This window comes from Nipponia nippon, unplaced genomic scaffold (assembly GCF_047370975.1).
Source record: "Nipponia nippon isolate SJK-2023a ecotype South Korea unplaced genomic scaffold, ASM4737097v1 scaffold_7, whole genome shotgun sequence".
NCBI classification, from domain to species: Eukaryota; Metazoa; Chordata; class Aves; order Pelecaniformes; family Threskiornithidae; genus Nipponia; species Nipponia nippon.
Genome location: NW_028262391.1, coordinates 49003841 through 49025389, shown reverse-complemented (window position 1 = coordinate 49025389; position 21549 = coordinate 49003841). Strand labels below are relative to the sequence as shown.

Here is a 21549-nt window from a genome sequence, read left to right as displayed (position 1 = left end):
ATCACTGCTGAGATATCAAAAATTATTTATTAAAAATAAGTTATTTTAAGGATTTAAAACAGTTTCTATAAGAATATAACAATTTAACAGATATTGTTAACTTCAAAAAATTTATAGATATTTTTCCTCCTAGATTATAAAACTAGCACACACATTCAAACCTACTTTCATATTAAAACAGTTGCAACTGTGACAAAGTTGCTACAGAGTCTGCTCTGGCAAAGAACTGAGAGGTGAAGTTTTGGAGTTAAAACACAGAATGCAAGAAACAAGAGAAGAGTTAGTTCCTAGCCTTGCCCATCACTTGCAAGTCAACAAAACAGCCAGTGCAGTATTTTCCTTCTGAATACAGTGTAACATTACACTCTGGGGAAAAGTCTTACTGTAAAATGAAATGCATTTTCATAAATACTGAGGGAGTGCCTCGTAACTATTGACATCATGTATGCGTGGAGAATGTGCACAGGACTTTTCAAAGGACTATACAATGTGCTAAGTCTTAAATATTTGCACAGCAGCAGCACAAGGAACTCTTGTGTTCATCACACAATGGCTGTCCTGGGTCAGGAATACACATACCAATGAAAGAAGCCAGGACAAATGGACAATTTGGTTATGACTGCTCTGGAATTGAGCTTAAAAAAGAAAAAAAAAAAATCCCCACAAAATGAAACAAAAAACCCACCACAGCAACAGCCCCGAGCTCTAGGGTTTGGTCTCCCTAAGCCCTAGCATCCTGTAGTCTCCTGTTTTTTCTGATCAGTCCAAACCTAGCTGATACTCAGCTGCCTATAAATCCTGTCCCACCTGTAGCAACAGCCTCAGGACCTTCCAGACAAGGCTTTAGACCACCTTGTCTGATCAACGCCGACAACAGTGTTCTCACAACATTAAATGGGACTCATGGAGGCTGTTGCATGAAATACATAGCACAGGGACTGATTATATGACAAACTAACCACGTCCTGGAACACACTACAAAATGCATGCACACCAAAGGTTCCCCTCCTTGAGGAACAGCAACTGGATCATCCCATTACACCTGGATATTGCAGGTAAGCCCAGCTTTATGCAGCAGTCTAGGTTACAGCTCCAGCTCCCAGATCCACAGCTGATGTGATTTTTTTCTTTGTTTGAGGGGGGTTTGCACCCATCTAGTCCTTGAACAGGTCAATCGCAACGGGGTACTGAAGAGATTTCAGACAGGATAAAGAAAAGCAGAGAATTGCCTTTAACTTTGCCCTCTTCTCTTTTCAGTTGGGTGATTAGTAATTAATTTCTTTATAATAAAAAAATTACAGAAGCCACCCCATTATGGGACAGACTATTATAGCACTTTCTGAGACAAGACTGCCTTTACACAATAACCAAAACCTCAAGGGGGTTCCTCAAACCACCATCTGTGAATGCACAATGGCATCAATTAAGTGCCTCTTGAAACAACAGAAGTCATAGCGTGGGGAGCAAGAGCAACTGAAAATTGCTGAGGCAGCTTCATCAGGCCATGAATCCCAAATCCATCCAAGTTTTCTGTGATCAGAAATACAGCACTATGTATGCAGCATTTTATGCCTCAGGCAGTCACTTAGACGGAAAAACTTAACTCCTCTGCACACATTTGAAAGTTAAAGTCAAGCATACAGATAGCAAACCTCCACCCATGTAGAGATAAAGCAACTAGGAATATTGATAGTAAGAACTTAGTGCTAGCACAAAGAACCAACACATATACAAATTATGACAACTGGTGTTAAATATGCCATTGAAGGACTTTTGGTTCTGCTCCAGCAGGAAAACACACTTACTAATCTAACAAGTTTTCTCATCTGTAGCTCCATGTTCTTCATTTGATTACAGCCGTAAGAACGATGTACCTCTATATTTGTGCATACTATCATTCTTGGATTAGATAGATTTTGGGAAAATGGTCTACATTTACAGAACACTATCATTCGATGCTATAGTCTAAGTAGGATTGCAAGATTAAAAATGGACAGTTCATTAAAAAATTCATTTCTAAGCACATTAGCAGCTGAAAGGATTTGCAAAATGATAATACACCAAAGTAAATGCTTTTCAGAATTTAAAATATCCTTCCTTTCTGCAAACAAACAGATATTTCCTACTGCATATCTTAAACTTTTCCTTCCAGTGCCTTGAGGTTGTCAACATCAGTTCACAGGGGCTATGAATACAGGTTCACACATTGTTCCTTTCTTAAACCCTTACAAAGTGTTCAACAGGCAAAACACAACTACAGTCACAGAGGATATTTGGTTTCAACAAAATTAACATATTATCTAATTCTCAAAAATGTAACAGAAAACTTTTAACAAGAGACAATACAGTATGAGCTATCAGCTGCCCAAAATATTTTATACAGTATCAGAAGTACAATCTGCTGCCGTGGGCACTGTAACATACGTGACGTGACAATGCTGGTGTAGAAGTGCTTTTACAGCATTTAATAAATTAATAACTCACTACCAGTTAATCTTAAGGAGCCAGGCTGTTAAAGTGGTGTGATTCCATGCATGCAAATTGTTGTGAATGTCTTATCTAGAGCCTGCGTACACAAATATAGTAGATGATTTATACTTGTACTTCAGGTATTGATAATGAGAAGTGAGGTCTATCCAACTACATGCCCTCAAATTTTAAAAATCTTGAATACCACAGAAGGTCTGGCCTGCACAGAGGGTATGCTTTGTACAGAATATAAATTATTAGGAATTAAAACAGTTTTTCTTAGAACAAGAAATTATTAAGGAAACCCATCTTTCCTCCTCCTGCTCTTCTTCCAGTCATTCAGTCTGATGAGACCGTCATTGAGTAGGATGGCCAGGATAAATTAGTATCTCTTCCTGAACTGCACCATAAAGCACACATCGAAGAATGATTGCTTTAAGAGTAGAATTTGCTGTTACTGACTTTCTTCTCCTTTAATCTTAAGGGAAAAGAAAAGGAAAAAGTCAAGTCTACTAGGAATTTCTCAGAGGAAAACAGTCTACCAAGTTCAATTTACTTAGATACAAATGGTGAGTAATGTATCAGCAACAAGCATTGCAATTTTTTTCCTCAATAAATGGGAGTAAACCAGTGATTCACACAGCTGTTCAGCACACATAAAAAAGGGGAAAAATATTTAAAGAAAAGTCTTCCTCTCATCCAATCTTGAGACCTACTCAAGACTTCCTCCTGGTACATGAAGCCTCTGTCTGTCGCCCTCACACCCAGCCCAAAGGTGGCGGCAAAGGAGAAAGATCCTTCCCCTAAGCTTTGGATAACATACTGACACTTAACTGACAATTCTATGCTGTTACAACTCGATACTGTTTTTATCTTTTGTGGTTTGTGTATCTGGAAGCATCTTCTGTTCCCACATATCTAATATGCTAATGACATTTCCAGGGACAGAACTTTGATAGTGTAGAAGGAGTGAGGCGGTTTATTTATTTGGCTGTGTATACTTCCTCCTGGAAAGCAGGAGAAGAGAGGAATATAAACTCACAGGCTTACATGTTTCACTGTGATCACTGAAACTGAGATTTCACTGAGCAGACAATTTCACAGCATCTGCTGGCCTCTAGCGGCTTGCAGCCCAACCTTGCTTCACTGCAGCCCTTCCTTGCTTCAGATACGCTCATTCTACCCTTGCCGCTCTTTAGATGCTCATTGTGATAAATCTGAGATTTCCTTACCATAAATCATGTCTAGATAGAGCTGCCTTGGAAAGGAGAATGATTATCAACCCACCTGCGGTTGCACGTCTCTTGATATATCTGGAGTTTGTGCTCATTCACGTTGAATTCTTTTAATATAGCATCTCTGTTAGGATTCCTTAAATTCATATGGGTGTCATAAAGGAACAACTGGTTATTAAGCTCCTCCTGGCGCTTCCGAAGTTGCCGACATGAGGAATAAAGCTCTTCTTCACTTTCCTTCAAAAGAATATTGGAAATCAATGTAACTTGTAAGACACATACCCAAAATGACACAGAATCAACATAGTTTGGAGGATTATTTTGTTTTCCTAAACACATTCCATTAGCTTTATAGAACGTTTTAGAAAATTAGCTTCATAAGATGTTTCTGGAATATTTATGGAAACTAACTAACTAACTAACTAAGAAAGCACTAAAAAAACCCCTCAGCCCCACAGTATGACCAGCCATACCCTCTAATGGGGGCATCAGGGACATTCCAGCACGAGTCATGAAATGCGTATATCTAAACACCTCTATTGAAATATTTTTCCCTAATAAAGCAAGTCAGTCTGTTGAGGAAAGGAGAGCAAATGGTGCATCATGATGGGTTATCAGACTATAACAGTTTTAAAAATACTTTGTAAAAAATTTAAATTTTTACTCTTCCATCATATTTGTGTATTACATGACATACTACCAATCCTGGTGCTTTCCTACCGAAATCTAGACTAAAGGTCGAAATACTGACTAGTAAATAGGACCCCTAATAGTAGCAAGTACTCAGATGATCAAGAAGGAAGGACAGATCCTGTGTTTCTATACTCAATACTTGCAGAGGAACTGACTTAAGCATTTGAAAAATAATTTGCAGCAGTCTGAGTTTCTGTTGTTATATGCGAGCCACAGTAGAAGGTCTCAAAATACTCCACAAACATAAAATAATCATCATGATTCCCTTTATGACTTCAAATTATTTTAATACTTCAAAACTTCGGATGCAAAAGCTGTCTCCTTTATAGAGTTACTAGTGGGGAATAGTACTGGCAGGACTGAAGTCTTAATTTTCACATCAGCAGCAAAACAAGATACTCATCCTACAAGAAATGACATGCAATCAATAAATGTAATAAATCCAAACATTTTCAGAGGCAGCATACTAATAAGAATGCCTCTTTCTGTACTCAGTCCAGATCTAGGAAAACTGATAGGTTAGCAACATACCCAAGGGGTTTCAGTTAGGGCAACAAGATCATTTCCTCAACCTTCTTTTTCCCCCTGAAACACATTCCTACCCAGGTATGGGGTGAAGCAACTGAAACAGCCTCAGTGCTGTGCTACTGATTAAGATTTAAAAAGTAATTTTTTAATTTTTTTTTTTTTAAAGGGGAAGGAAACTTTGTATTCCCAAATAGCAAAGGGAAAAGCAGATTGCCGATTAACAATTTGCAGCTGTAATCATCAAGATGCATATGTGCTACTGTTTGTTCTTGTAAATAAATGTATCCACAAAGCTAGACTTTAAAACCCCATTTAAGAATGTCCACTTCAAGATTTATGTTAAAAACATATACACCATTGAGGCTGATTGTAATCAGAAAATGCTGAAGAGATACTCACACTTTATTAAGCAAGTAAATCAATTTTCAAGCAAATAAGACATGCTTCTGAATGTAACAACAACCTCAGTATAGTACAATTTCTACAGTATCAAGAAAACAGATTAAATTCAACAGAAACTGCATAAGGCCCCACATAATAATTCACAAATGTGCATGCTTACGTCTACAATATTCTTGCTTCTCTATTCCTGAAAAATTCCACAGCCATCTGTAATTCCCCTTTATAATTTTGTATTTCATCTCCAAGAGTATGCAGATGGGCTCTGTATATAAACAGGCCTGTTATTAAATTATATCATTTCATGGAGGGTCATCATTTAAAAAGAAAAAAAAACAAACCAGGGCAGAAGAACAGATGGAGACAGCCTTGATCTTTTCTGATGCTTCTTGAATGATCTGGCAAAAGTTCTAGAAGTTGATTAACTATGGCAAGTCTTGGTTTGTTGCAGACTGCCAAACAAAAGGGAAAATTTTTGAAAGTTCTCCTGCCACTGCATTACCACCCAGAGACATCAGACACTGTAAAAATACAGAGCTGTGCTGCATCTTCATTTGGCTTAACAAGCAGAAGGGGCTTCAAGAGTGTGAAATGTGCTACTGTCAAAGGACTTGGTGCTGACAGATTGGGAGACATACTGCTGCTATGAACAACACTTTAAGAGCTACTCCTGCCCCAGGCAAATAATGATCTGAATTTCTGAAGAGAAACCACAGCAGGAGGAATTTGCAATGTATCTGCAAGTGATGTCCATGCTCAACATATTAGGCAATGGGGAGTTGCTGCCAGTTTTCTCAAAGGCAGCAAGCCAAAAAATAGCAGTTTATCAGGCCTCCTCTATCGGACTTGTGTCCATGAAATAACATCTCAAATGTTATCTTCAAAGGACATAGGTCTCTCTTGTTTACACACACACAGACACACACACACTTGGTCTCAGCTTCTAGCCTTCTCCTGCTCTCATGACTTTGCTAGCAAACAGAAAGAACCTACCATGGCTGCCAAACACTGTCATTACAGACAGTCATTTTATATCACGTGTTACAAGGTGGCTTTGTAAAAACCTTGACAAAGGATGTTTGAAAAAGGTTGCCACTCCCTTGTGAAGAAGAATGTGACTGAATTCAGTAATTTCCATTTCAGTGTACGCAACTGCAGGCGCAAATCCCTCCAGAGACATGACGACTTACAGTTAGCAGAAGTTGGTGTTTTAATCAGGAAAAATAATGTACACTGGTGTGAACTGCAGCAGAAGCCTGAATGGTTGTAAAAGACTACAAACAAGAAGTTGGACCTTTATTTTTTTCCTCTGAATCTGAAGTGTACTGGAAAGCACCCTGAAATACCCACTTCCCAGAAGCATCTTTAAAATTCCATCACATGGCCTCTACACCAGTGTATTTCAATTACATAAATTATTGAGAGAGTCTGAGAATAATCCTGCTTCAAATCAACATACACAATAGCACATTTGGAACACCAACAAATGCTGTTCACAGATCAGCCGCTTTAATGCCTGGCTTCATAAGCAAGGATGCATCATTATTTTTTTCCCCTGTATGTTTAAAAGTACTAGTACTTCAATTAGGTATTTTAAAGAGGCTTAAAAGAAGCAGATTAGCACTTCTGTAGGAACCAGAATATGTCTTCCACCTGAATGGTTGTTTGTTTTAATGAAATACTGGGAGAAATTACTATCTTCTCTTCCTAAAGTGATTTCCTTTTATGTAGGACCTTTAAAAAAAGATTATTCTATGAAGTCAAAGCTGAATTTAGCTAGCTTTGTATGGCATCAGTCAGTTCATAGAGGAAGACAATGACCATGCTGTTACAGCAAAAACTAGTGGAGGTAATGAGGCTTTGTTAGTGCATTCTTTCTTTTAAGAACTATGTAATCTGTCCACCCAGAGGGAGAGTAACTCAATTTGCGTTATTGGTCTTCCTCAGTACCTACAGAAGAAAAGCCTGACAATAGCACATCAGACACAGAACAGAAAACTAACTCCTTATTTCCTGGTTTCCACAAAGAATTGATAACATGCAATCTAAGTGCACAAAAAAAACACCCCAGTGGTTCTCACCAGAACTTGTTGCATTTCACAGTGAACCAGAAGCGAGGCCAGCTCTATATCTTCACTATAGCCGTTCTTGAGAGGAACTGATCTAAAACCTGGGGGTGGGGGGCGGAACATATACAAAGGCAATTAGAGTCAAGGCAAAGGGTTATCTGCAGTCACAAAAACGGTGCATACAGTCCTGAGGGCTAACAGATTCTTCATTGCTCAAATGCTCCGCTGCTGAGAGCAGGCTTTGCTATGACAATTACAGGGAAGCAAAAGGCAAGAATAGCAAAACCGAGAAACACATGATTTCACGTGCTCTTGAAAACTAAAGCCAGAAGCAGAGGAAAGCAGAAAGCTTACTCTACGTACATCCACATCTAAGATAATTAATAAAACAAATGCACTGACACCAAAACAGAAAAAGAATCTTCCCAGATTTTACTCAGAGGTCATCACCCTGTTGCTGAAATGGAGTATGTGGTAAAGACAGTGCAAATTATTCTACATAATGCTTTCCTATCTCAATTAATAAGAACGAATTTCAAGAGGATGAGAGGATTATTTTAAATACTTATATGCTACACACCCAGTATCATAATAAACAATGGATTAAAGGAACTCGGATCAAAAGAGCACTTGTCCTTTGGTTGTAGCTGCTACTGAGAGCAAAGCCACAATACAACAACGCCGAACAGCATCTTTCTGACTTAGCCCCTGATTATACCCACTGATCTTACCCGATTTGATTCCTTTGATGGGAAAAGTGGCATGTGCTAAGAAATTGGGATCACTGAACATATCCTCCTCATAAACAACAAAGCGCAGAAACGCTAGATTTGGATCATAAATTTCAAATTTTACTTGCTCTGGACAGGGTGCCCAAACTGGATTAAGGCCATTGTCATCTGTAAAGGAAAAGGAAACATTTGCAGTATGAAGCAATAATTTTCACTTCATTCCCATATGGGTATGTATCCTAGGACATTTTCTGGGGATACAAAGGCCCAAAAATCCTATTTACCATCTGTCTCCTGTTATAACCCTGCTTCAGAAGGTTTGTATTTGTTTATTGGGGGGGGGGGCGGGGGGAGATAGGAGGAAACTTGGCAGGGATGGAAATCCATGAAGAAAGGCTATTATTTGTATTTAAACATATAAAACCTCTTTGGACACGCATTTGTAAAAAAAAAAAAAAAAAAGCTAATTCATTGCTCATGTTTGTGAGCCTCGTGCGCTGTATCAGAGTAAAAGCATGAAAAGCACTGGGAAGACTAATGTACAATGGCCCCATTCTTATAGTCATGTATAGAACGCCGAGTAATTTGGTATGTGTGACAGAGCCAGGGAGTTTGCTCTCTAAAGTCTTGGTCACTTCCCACAAAAACTTAAAATCATAATCCTCTTCTCTGAAGTACCGAAAAGCCAAAATGCACATTCTGCTCCTGATTCTGTGTTTATTTTCCACTGGTATCAGTGGTTTGGATAATTAGAACCAAAGCCTCTTGTCTACTAGAGGAACACTGCTGCATCCAGAAATATTAAATGGTGAAATATTAAGTGGCTGAGATATTGCCCCATTTCAGCGCACTTAAATGATGCTTGTGTACACACAAACACGCATGCACACAAACACACACCCCTTATCCAGAACTCACCAGGAGTGAGCTTTGATCAAACTTCTACTGCATGGCAAGTTATGCTACTTTACAGCCCGATATACCCAAGCTGTCTGCAAGGGGATGCCAGTCTTACAACCCGAGTTTAAATAAACGCAGTCTGGATCTCACAGTAGTAAAAGTCCCCATTTGGGCCAGACTTTTGCGAACTGACTAGCACTGCTGTAGGCACTTTCAAGACAGCAATTTTTTAAAATATGCAAATACACAAACTTATGCATAGGCAAAAATATAACAGAATTGCGACTTTTTTTTGTTTTGGTTTGGGTTTTTGGTTTGTGTTAGTTTTGGGGGGTTTTTTTGGGTTTGGGTTTTTTTTAATAAACTGCAACAGTCCTTTTTTTTTCTAAATTTGATATACATGGGAGTTTCTCAGATTAACTGGTCCTGAGGCAAGCAAGAGAATAATATCATATGACTCATCAGTCCAGAGCAACAGTTAACTTATTCCTTCCTATATAGGTTGCTGGCCAATTACAGACAGCATAAATTCATGGTCATCCTCTCCTCGCTTTATTTAAGTGCACTGGAAGTATAACCATATCCCTACAACACAGAAAACCGCAGATACTCACTCACAACTGTTGTCTTGAATTTGTTGTTATCATATTCAGCCCCACAAATTTCTACCTCTACAAAGGGACAAGCAATGCTTCTACCAGGTTTAGGGAGATGACGAGCACCTAAAACCTGCAAAAGCAACTGTAAATTATAACCACCTCCAAAGGAAACTTGGCATCATTATTTCTGTACAGAAGGAAGCCTACAGAACTAGAGGGGGAAAAAAATCCAGAACATGCAAAAATACACACTCCCTCTCTTGAATATGTTTGCATGTATTAAACATACTATCTGTGCCACCAATAATAATATCTTCCATTGTTTGGGCAACCCAATGATTTTCATTGTAAGATACTGTAGCTGCCATTCATTACACACAGTATACAGTTCCAGACCAGGCCTGTAACATAAGTTTTGTTATCTTTCCTCAGTCTTTATTACATATCTATTTTAAGACATTCTTGCTTTACATTCACAGCCCCTGTTTACCTCTTCTCTAAACTGCAGTGAAAAGCAGTTAATGTGTTTCTTCTTTCTCAGACAACATATTTTTAAAGGACATCTCTTATTGTACAGCAACTGAGAACAGAAACAAGTTCAATTCCTGTTTGGCACCAGAAGACAACATGGCATAATTTTCAAATAATAAACCCATCTCTTCATGAAAAATGAGTGGCACTCTGATTAAGTTACAGTGAAGGGGGGGATCAGCTTATTATTTTTTCTGCTTAGTTTCTATATTTCGTTATAAATATCTTTCTTCCACGCTGGAAATCTCTGAACTAGTTAGTCTGCTGCTAACCAATCTACAATAGGACCCTTCTATTGAGAAGTCATTAGATTGGAAATGCAAGTTAGCTCATTTAGAATTTTTATTAGCAATTTTATAAAATTATCCCAGGATTGTGTTTTCAGTCCTATAGCACGTGCTTCATTAGCATGATAAAGATATATATTTCTTTTCAGGAACCAGTGGAATTAGTTTTATTCTCAAATACACGGACATTTAAAAACAGTATTTTGACAATCTGTCAGATCTTGCTCTGAAATATAATAGCTTTATTTTTAGTTTTATAGATATTTATGACTTGTAAAAAACATAATTTACAAAAAGAGATTTACCCTCACTGTCATAATCATCTGCAATTTCCTCTTCGAGTCATTTGGCATTGGGTCATATTCTTCATTTCTCATGCTTTCTGGCTGCAGAACATAGCCAGTGCGTCCATTAAGTGAAAACAAGGCATGGTTCAATTGCATGTATTTATCTAGGGAGAGAGTTAAACAGTCATAACAGAAGATCCCCATTTGAATAAAGTTAAGGAAGTACCAGACTAATGGCTCCTCTCTGTAATTCTTTCTGGTCACCACTTTATCAGAAAGAGCTGGAAAGGTAAGTTGGAAGACTCGGTTCCCTTCAGGCACTGAACCTAACAGGCCATTCCTTACCAATTTTAATCACGATAAACCCGTCTCCATTCACAGTTAGTTTCTTATCAATGTCTTATAAGCTAGCTGGCCCTTACCAGAAAGTGGAGTACAGCCTTCCCTGGGGCTGAACAACTGTTCATCCACCTGAAACTTACTGTAAATATCTCTGCTTGCTTATCACAAAGAGATCAAGGTGAAATAAATCTTTTAGACTTTGGGGCTAGTTAGGCTCAGAGACAGGGCTTTTGGAGACTGATTTTTGGGGACCAGCTCTATCAGGCAATCCACACATTCAAAACCAAACTTTAGTTCTTGCACATCCCTTCTTGCTGGGAAGTACAAATAAATAGGACAGCCACAGTGCCTATAATGGCAGAGGAGCCTGAAAGGAGCTCATTTATGGTGAAATGGAAGGTGGATTAGATCCTTTTTTAAAGAGCATATTACCTGGAGTTTGGAAGTTAAGGGCCACCATCTGGGAGCCACAAAGCCAGAGGCGAAATGGGTCATAGTTCGATGAGTCGACCCTCTGTCCTTTCGGATAGACACGTGTCAGTCCCTTCAGGTTGTATTTCAACAACTCAACTGGCTTTTGCTTAACAATGCTCTCTGCCTTGGTTTCCACAAAGGAACGTATTTCTTTGAAATCAGGATTTTCTACACAGGGTAAGGAGGAAAAAGAGTGGTTACTAAAGGAAGAAAGAAGTCGACATTTATACTGCATTTCTACTAACACTTTCTTTGTGTTTTGCTTTGTCCTTTAATGCAATAATTGGCACAGTTTTCATGCAGACACGGCAAATTGGTTGGGCATCAAGTTTGAAAGTTAAAATTGCCTGCTTGCCACATGCTTTGCAGCAGGGCAGATAAGAGTCTATAGTCATGTTCTCATCTCATCATTGCTAATAATGTACTTCTGACCACTATAACACATATTTAAATGAGACATCTTTTCCTGGGTTTAAATGGGAAGAAGAAAGGGTGAGCCAGGGTTAAACAATGCCTCAAACATTTACTATAATTATGATGTCTTAACCACACTGACAGCTTATTAAAAACATTTGCAAAGAAACTTAAAAGAAAAAGGGCACATTTGCTGGCTTCTCCAGCAGCAGTGACAAAAAAATGGAATAAGTAGTACATATTTCTGTGTCAGATTCCACACCCGCACTTACACAGACCCCAATTCTCATTTATATTATGAAACCATATACCATTCCACTAGTTTACATAAATGGCAAACAGGTTCTTACAGTAAAATTATACAATGCACAGCAAATCCATTTTGAAGGTTTTTACAAACAAGTCACAAGTGTTCAGCCAGAGTTTTTCATCTCAAAAGAGTCAATTGACACATAACTAGTGAGCTTCCCCATAAAAGACACCTACGAGAGGGTGTCTCTAGTTAACTATTTAGAAATTTGTGACAGTTTTTTTGTGACAGTTGAATAGCATCAAGTTCCCCAGTGTACAATTTCAAAGCACCACTGAAAACTGCATGGGTGAGGCAGAACTTTGTTTTCCAGTGGAGAAAGGATAGATTTTATCTTCAGTTCTAAAATTTCAATGAACATCTGTAAAGACAGTAGAAAGGGTAAAATTCAGATGTAATATTAAAGGCAATACCTAAATTGTCCTTGGTTTTGCTTGTTGGCTTGCAGTAGATTACCAGATCCGATAATTCAATAGCAATCAATTGATTCTTTTCCCAGTATTTCCTCCTGTTCTCCTGTAAAACGTAACAAAGTTTTAGATTACGGATATGCTGAGTATCGTGGTAGAGTAACTCCAGGGTATACTCTAATAAAATGACCAAGTTGATGCATTCTTTGTTGCCCAGATTCCTATCTGATACTGTAGACACTTCCATAGATGTAATATACTTTAAGACCCAATTCAGAGAACAGGCTAACCAAGTGGTTTTGGGCTTTAGCTGGGAGTGTGTTTTTTGGGGGGTTTGTTGTGCTGGGTGGGTTTTTTTAAGCAAGTGTTTCAGTGCTTCCCTGATCAGTTCTACTCAGAATCCTGGCAACAATTTTTTTTTTTTTTTTTTTTTTTTTAACATGGCTCTACTCAAGTTTAGTTACATTCTCAATTCTATACCTCATATAAATGCAAATGTGTGCAGAAAAAATGCAAAGGGTAGTGAAGTGTCTCTCTATTTATTTATAATCCTGAGCAGGACTTCAGTCTTGTTAGTAACTCCCAAACAGCTAAATCCAAACCCTATGAGCATCATTCCTGTAGTTTTCTATTTGCTCACCAAACCAATAATGTTATGTACGCAAAATCATGTGCAATCTTGTTGTCATCATCAGTAATAAACTCACTATCCACTTCCTTGTTTGCAAGCACCTGGTCTGTGGAAGCTGAGCAACGGTCCCTGCAACCAGAGACTGGGAACTACTGAAATCAGCAAGACTTGTCCTGAGTGGAGACATTTGGGCTGGAGGCTTTTCAGACATAAGAAGCAATTACAGCAGAAAACACGTTAGAAGATTCCCATACTGAACAACGATTAGCTTTGGTACAAGAGGTTATGAAGCAGCAGCAATTAGGAAGTCTTCCAAAAGAATCTGTCAACAACGCAAACTCAATAGAAATGAAAATCGGAGCTTGGGAGCCACGGGTTTCCAGAATATTTCACTGAACCAGAGATTATACATTGAAGTCTACAAAAAGCAAAGAGGAATATGGTGTTTAGACTTGGAAATAACCTTAGGAAAAAGCTGTACAAACCTCATTGTACTTAGTGATCCACCACAGTTTCCCAGACATTGCTCAACAGTAATCAGAGCTCCAAATAGCAAAGGACCACTTCTAGATGCCATAAGCTCATTTTTAGACATAACCCTCTAGTGATAACCAAGCAGGAGAGCTAGCAATGAACAACCATTCCTAGGAGCATGGCCAGTGTCAGTGTTAAACAGAGATGATAAAATACGTGAAGCTTAGTTTTACTTTTTGTGTATAATGGACAAAGCCCCAAAATAAACTCATAAAACACCTGTATCATATTGTAGCATAGTGTTGACTCTCTATGCTTTTTCCTTCCCCCAAATTCAGCCTGTTAACTGTACTGGCAAAAAGGACCTTTCCTCATCTTTTTCCCCTCCCCATGCAGCAGTCTATCACATGAACTTTCTAGAGGCCACACTGTGAGAAAAGCCTCCTGATTGACAGAAACAAGTTTTAAAGCATCTTTGAACACAGACTGTTTAATACTTCTCTAACTGTACAGAGAGAGAAAAAGCTGCCAAGCTCCCGAAGAGCCATTGATGTGCCGTAAAAAACATTCCATTTAGAGACACCACTTCTAGGTCATGTTTCTCTTTCTCTTGTTTTTATTTCTAAATGAAAGCCTGGCATAAGAACTCTCTCTCTCCTCCCCCAACAACAGGTCAACAGCTCCTGTTGCTTCTTCCCTTGCTGAATTTGCAGTCCTCTGCTTGAGACACCAACTTGCCTGCTATAAATAGGATTATGATGACCCTCAGAGCATTACCACTCCAGATGACAGATAAACAGCATGAGCCAACATGATACTGAAACACATTTTCCATCATTCATATCACCAACTTAACAACAAAATGTGAATAACAGCAACAAAGGAAAGAGTATACTTAAGCATAGTCATTGTAAGGGCTTTTTGGTCATGTCAAAGACTTCTTAAATACTAGAAAAGATGACAGGAAGGTAAATTAATGCATCAGAACAGGAAAAGCAAGTCCTGAAGAATGTCTTTAAGCGGCAGTACTCATAGAGGGACATAGAAGCTAAACTTAGGCAGAATCCTTTAATCTTTAGCAAAGGATTTGGAAATACTACTATTGAATATCTGGTAAATCCAGAATGTGCCTATTAGTTACAAATAAATAAAGTATTAGCGAAACAATTCCCTATCAGTGCCACTGCATTCACTGAAAAGCAGAGTTAGTAAACAGGATTAAGAAGAGTTTAGGCAAAGGCAGCTCAGATTTCACATATACTCACTACTGGATTCACAACTCTGAACAGAACAGTCCGATAGCTGAGTTTCTTCTGCTTAACACTAGGATTGAACCAGTGTAACCAGATGTCAAATGGTAATGGTATCTACTTTGTATTACTAAGCACACTTCTCCACTGAGATACAGGGTGCAAAACAGACAGTACTCTGCTGAAAAACTCCTGTTAACAGAAATTTACATAAAATGCTAATTTACATAGCATTCCCGAAAGAGTTTAGGGAACAAGATTCACAGCATCAGTAAAATATACACATAAAGAGCAATATGCAAGAGAGTGAAGGAGCAGGTGTTAGCAAGGTTTAGCAGTGTATGGCAGCTAAAGACAAATCCTACTGTAAATTTATAGCAGTACATTATAAAAAAAAAAAAGGGATTGATTTTTATCAATACCTCTTCTGTAGTTTTCCAAGTGATTTCACGGATACTTTGGTACCATTCAAAGAGTTCTTCTACTTTATCAGTTGCAAACTCAACACATGGGTCTTCTGGATTCTTAGGTTCCAGAATGAAGACAAAAGGCTTTTTGTGTTTCCCTTGTGGCATTTTCACTGTTAGGCAACACAGCAGCAAGAAATTTATACTAAAATCCAACAGTTGTTCTTCAAGGCTGTCATTGTTGATTTATTGCAACAGTTAGTATCATAAAGTTTCATCATATTAATTGTATCAGCTATATTAATATAAGTCGGTGTTTTGTTTTGTTTTTAAGGAAAAAAAAAAAGTCTTTCCTACTAAACATAAAAGCCTGCTCAACACAGAAAGCTCAGGAGTCCACACGTAAGCATCAGAAAATACATACCAACATTGTACGTATTGAGTACCAGTATGCCGCGACACAGAGAGCCTAATGGATTGTCCTCGATAATCTGAAAAACATGAGTTAAATCTGACCTTAAATCTTCTCTTGAGTGAATATGTATGGGACATCAACAAATAATAACATGCACCATTAAATCTAACGTCAGTTTCACTGAAAGCATGCCCACTATAATGTTTAAAAGCCTGTTTCCATATTAAGAATTTCTCATTTTCAGAAACACATGACAATCTCTATAGTGAGAGCAGTCAAAATGAGGAATGCAGCTTCTGTCCTGACACAACTGCTCATTTTTCAAGTTTGCTTAAAGCTGTAATGACCAGGGTGGGAAATCTAATACATGTGGTTTCCTTCAAAGACTCCTGGCAAATCATTGGAAGCGCTTCAGAACAACAAAAGAATTCAACATTTTATTTTTAAAACTCAAAAATGTCAAAACTGCTTACTATGGAGTTTTGTTTTCTTTTGTTGAAGAGATCTTTGTCCAAGACACTGGACTAGATTTTTAGACACCTTTGACAAACAGTATAGGGTTAGTTATGCATAAAAACTTAATAATGGAGTGTGAAATGGCTAGTAAGATGTGTTCGGATGCAGTTTTCTTATTTGTAAATATTAAGGCAGTCATCATACGGGCAAACTGGTTAAAAGTTTCAGGCCCATTATTGTTTACCCAAACTATCTGAAAAATCTAAACTAGTATGATTTTCATTAGCAGGAAATCATTATAATCTCCTAAAACCCCATCAAATCAAGCTAGCCCCTTAAGTAGTTTTCTATGAGGGGTATCCTGACAAAATCATTCAGCAGCAGAGAACAGCAAAGAATGCATTCCTTTCTCTATTCTGTGTTCTCTCCAACACAGCATGTAGAGTTGTAATTCTATAAACCAGACTTCCACTTTCAGTAGTAGCATCTTCTAGGGAAACATAGCAGACAAACCTTAACCCTCACCTGGCTTTCAAGCTCAGCAGAGTTATCAGTTGACAGGTCCTCAACATAATTAGATGGAAAATAGTGTTGGACTTTTTCTCCATAATCCCCCTTCCACCTGAATTTAAAAAGGAAAGTATATATAGAGAAAAAAATAGTTAAAGAGCTTCAAGAGGCCATTAATGAAGCAATAATCCTCAAGAAATTGGGCATTAAAACCCCATACTAGCTTGTCTAGCTGGCTATCACCAAAATATAAGTGATGAAATAGATAAAAGCTCTAACAAAGTGATCATTAACTGTAGTAACAGATGATTTCAGAGGGATTACAGTTACTGTAAACTGCAATTAATGACTTAAGAGGCTTTTTTCCCCCTCCAGTACTAAAAACACTATTATGTGGTTGATTACCCTGCAGAAACTACAGGGGAACATTAGATTCCCAAGCTTTCCAAGCAATTTACAAGCCAGCTAAGACAGAAAACTTCTTATGAAAGGAGACCGTACAGATAACTAAAAAAGGTGGGTTTGATTCCTGAGAAGTACTTAGCAGAGCAAGGAAAGAAACAAAGCAATGACGACAATGGTAATAGATGCGTGACTTCCCAGAATACACAAGTGTTTGGGAAAGATGAATGTAGTAAAGGAAAAATACTGGAGGCACTGGGCTATGGAGGTTCTGCAGGCTGAGGTTATTGCTGTAGGATAGAAAAATGGAAAAGACATGGAAGGAGACTTGAGGATAAGGGGATTTGTTTTGGTTTTGTTTTTTTTTTTTTTAAAAAATACACCAGCATTAAAGATTTATAAGGCCACATTTAATAAGCAGCAACCATACAATAGGCAAAGTTTTTAAAAACTACTACCCAAAGCTCAATTTTTTCCTCCACCTAGTAAGTCACCAGAAGTTCTCCTATGAGGAATTTTTGTCCTTACCAGCCTCCAGTTTCCTTTGTGACATTATGAATTAAAGCTCCTCGACAGAAGCTCAGTTCATCACTTCTTTTGGCTCTGTAGTCATACAAGGCTTTCACTGTTCTCTGAGGCTTTAAGAGAAACAGAGTAACAGGGTCATCTAGGGGGACAGGTCATAAAATAATCAATAATGCAATCTTAAAAAAAAAAAAAAAAAAAAAAAAGGAGGGCAGATTGGATCCCTTTTTTTTATTATGAAGCTTAGAAAACATAATACTGAAGTTCCAGAGTGACATCTATTGGTGGAAGCAAGTGATGCTACTTAATTGCTATTCTTCAAGTATCACCTTGGAAAAAAAGAAAAAGAAAAAAATAATCTTTAATGGGTGCTGCAACATAATTACTGTAGGGGGGAAAAAAAAGAAAAAAAAAAGAAAAGAAAACCACACAGTGAAATATCTTCATTACATGTATTCATACACAGTTGGAGTTTGTAGGCTTGGATGACTACAAAGCCTCCACTTCAAAACCACATCAGCTATCCTGCTGGTCACGTTTCCTTTAGGAAGACATCCAGTTTTAGCAGGACAAGCAATGTCTTTCTCTCTATCTACTACCCAAATTCTTCAGCAGCCATGCAAATTCATTGGCCAAAAAGACTAAAAAGAATTACAGCCACAAAATTTACAAGCAGGTGAACTTTTATGAGAATTTACAAGTAGGCAGGCCCTAATAAGAATTAGAGATAAATAGATGTTTGCTGTGCCTCTTGTTCTCATAACATGATATATATCTTAACAGAAGACAAACTTTAATAACTCTTTAATAAACCAAAGACACCATTTTTAGATAGAAAGCACATAAATAAACTCTGCACCTGTTTGTGCATGCAGGTCATGTTTGCTAAAGGAACTGCGACAATTTTGTGCACAAATAACACTGCTCATCAACACACGGACACCACAGGCATGCACAGACACGCATACCTCGGGTTTACATGTTGTACTTTCTTTCCATGAAGATTTGGCCTTCTCAAATTAATTTAATTTGGGGGCATACCTGCATAAGCATGCATGCCAAATTGAATCACCTCCGCAGACTCAATAGCAAAAAGTGCTCAAATTCCCAGTGTGAATGAATCAATACAGGATTTGCACACAAGAAAGCGTGTGGGTACAAATTTTAAAGAGATGCTAGAAAACAGTCACACCCTTTAAATTGCTGCTGTGCAGTCCCCCATAAATCAAGCAGCCTAACACTTTCAATTATCCTTTTCGTTACTGCTAACAGGAAATCAACAAACGAGTCTCATAAATTTCGTAAGTCTGCACTAAGTGTGCATATCTCTCTTTAAGCATACCACTGTAGGGGTGATTTCACTGGGTTCCACATACATCTTGACATCATAGAGGGAGTTAATATCTTTTTCCTAAAAACAGGAAGGAGGAAAAAAAAATAATGAAGATACAGGAATCAAAAAATATAAAAGTACTTAATGTTAATAGAACGTTCATTGCTGAAACCACCTTTCTCACAATACATAGGCAAACAGAAGAGGAGAGGAGCCTGACACCTATGTTATGCTCATTTCCATAGTTGAACACAGCTGAACATGAATTTGTTATTTAACCTGTTTATGCCTCAGTTTAATGAACAGTAAAACACAGTGAAACAGCAATACCTCACAGAGGTATCTCTTAATCAGTCAAATAGCTTTGAGATTGTGAGTACCCTTCTATGTGCAACCAGAGAAGACAATACCTACACTTATGATTTCTGTGTTACAGTACTTTAGTTTCAGTATTGGTTTCGCTATTAGATAAAAATTCTAAAACAATATACACAGTCATATTTTTCACTTTGTTCTCTCCTCATGTTCCCATTTGGACCTGGTCCTCGGATATAGAACCTTAGCTACAGGCAACATTATAAAAAATCCCGATGCTAAAATCTTTTCAGTCTCTTTTAGTCTCCCCAGAAGAAACAAAAAACCCAGACTTTAATTTCCTCAAACATGCAAGATGTGTTTTTCCTACAGCTTCTAACAGACATATATTTGAAAACAGAAGACAGCATCTCAGGTTTTTCAAAAGCCAGTTACCTCAGCAAAACTCTCCAGTCACGAAACATCCATCCAGAAAGCAGGCCTCTATCCTAAGCTAGTTATCCAGGCTCCTAGTTTAGTCAATGGACAAGGAGAAGTATCTCTTAGGGAGATTTCCTCATGCTTATCTCAAAGAGTGAGGCTTCGCAGGTACTTCTCACTTTTTACCACAGAAGGCAGTTGGACACCGTCCCAGAGATGGCTCCAGTGCGAAGAAGTGAATGCCACTGCCCAACCAGAGCGAGAGGCACAGCACAATATATCATTTTTTCTGAAATGCTTAGCAATTGGCATCTGCATGATCATTTTAAGATGTCTGCCCACTCCAGCAATACAAGACAGGGCCAACTGTAGGCAAGGCTATTACCAAAAACTCATTTTAGCAGAGCAATGATCCCCCACTTCACAGAGCAGCTTTTCTAATCAAGTCATGAAGAAGGCAAGAGTTGACCTGTAATCAAAGATGAAGCTCTTTCCTTCACATATCTCAAAACCTTTGTGAGAGAAGTCAGCATAACCACCTCAGTTTCACAGATGAGAAAGCTACCTGCTTAACCTCCCCCAAAAGTCATCTACCACAGACAGAATCAAACCCAGCACTCCCAGGTCTAGATCTGGGACTGTCCACTACAGCAACTGGCACTTGTACAAAGACCATCACTTACCGTACTGTAGCGCTCCAGCAGCTCCTCAGTCACTGGGTAACGCAATTTCATTTTCCTGTACAGCGGATGCTTCTCATAGTACGTTACCAGCTCCACTAAACTCTCAAAATAGGCCGAGGTTCCAAGCACAAAATGGCGACCTTCTTGCTGAATTCGGAAGTGCTTCACCTTCCCCTCCGCTCTGTGAAACAAGTGCAGGTGCTGTAAAAGGTATCGGTACTTGCAGTGAGAGCACCAGTGCTGTAAACTGGACGAAAACTGCTTTGTGCATCTTAACCATGTGAAATAATTTCTCCCTCTTCCAAAGCCTCTTTTATTCAAATTGAATTCCAGTTGCCTGATTAAATTCACAAAAAGACATTCTCACTTTTCTACAATGTGCAGGGCCTTGGGACAAATCCATGGTCTTGCTCAGATTAAATTTCCCTGTTTTTCTCCCCTACAGACAGGTACTCTGTCATCTTCATACTAACACAAACGTCTCTTATCAGACTGAGAGTCCCTCTGGAATTTGCTGCTGCTGATCTCCCACTGTCCCTAAGCAACAGACAAACTCCCCTCAAAATGAGTAGGTGTCTCTTCCCTACAATAATTTTTGATAACTACAGGAATCAATTCTGAAAGAAAAAAAAAATACCTTGTGCTTGAACACAAGATTCGTGCTTGTACTGATAGCAGTAAAACTATCCACTGACAACCATCCCACCCACAGAAGACCCCTGCATCCTTTTCAAGCTGCTGAAGTTTTGGAACTTTGTTTTCCCCACTGTGAAATGGTTTTACTGAGATGCTGCAGCTCAGGTTACTTCAATATCCACCTTGGTAACAGCAGAAAGCTTCAAACCAAAGTACACAGGAGACTGGGGAATTCTGGACACCTTCAATACGCAGTAAGGCATGTAAATAAGAGAAAAACAAGTATTTGTTTTTCCAAAGCAATTTTCTATGTTGCAGAAATATGCATTTTCAGAGAAACGCAATTTGATTTGAAGGCACAATGGAGAACACCACAATTCTATAGATTTTATTAATGTCGTTGCAAGAACCACA

The 21549-nt window shown here is 38.3% G+C and overlaps 1 protein-coding gene across 2 annotated transcripts in view; it reads right to left on the bottom strand.

Annotated features, from left to right (window-relative positions):
* Positions 1-5: 5 nt before the first annotated feature.
* PLCG2 (phospholipase C gamma 2) overlaps positions 6-21549 on the bottom strand; it is a 66858-nt gene continuing 45314 nt past the window's right edge. For both annotated transcript variants that reach the window (XM_087739290.1, XM_087739291.1), the window contains 14 exons: positions 20500-20680; positions 19091-19159; positions 17752-17861; positions 16837-16933; positions 15865-15931; positions 15456-15613; positions 12682-12784; positions 11503-11712; positions 10747-10892; positions 9639-9753; positions 8125-8292; positions 7406-7494; positions 3757-3941; positions 6-2947 (listed from right to left, as the gene is read on the bottom strand). In XM_087739290.1, the coding sequence (XP_087595416.1) occupies positions 2905-2947; positions 3757-3941; positions 7406-7494; positions 8125-8292; positions 9639-9753; positions 10747-10892; positions 11503-11712; positions 12682-12784; positions 15456-15613; positions 15865-15931; positions 16837-16933; positions 17752-17861; positions 19091-19159; positions 20500-20680 (1741 nt within the window). In that variant the 3' untranslated portion in view covers positions 6-2904. The remainder of the gene's footprint in view (positions 2948-3756; positions 3942-7405; positions 7495-8124; positions 8293-9638; positions 9754-10746; positions 10893-11502; positions 11713-12681; positions 12785-15455; positions 15614-15864; positions 15932-16836; positions 16934-17751; positions 17862-19090; positions 19160-20499; positions 20681-21549) is intronic.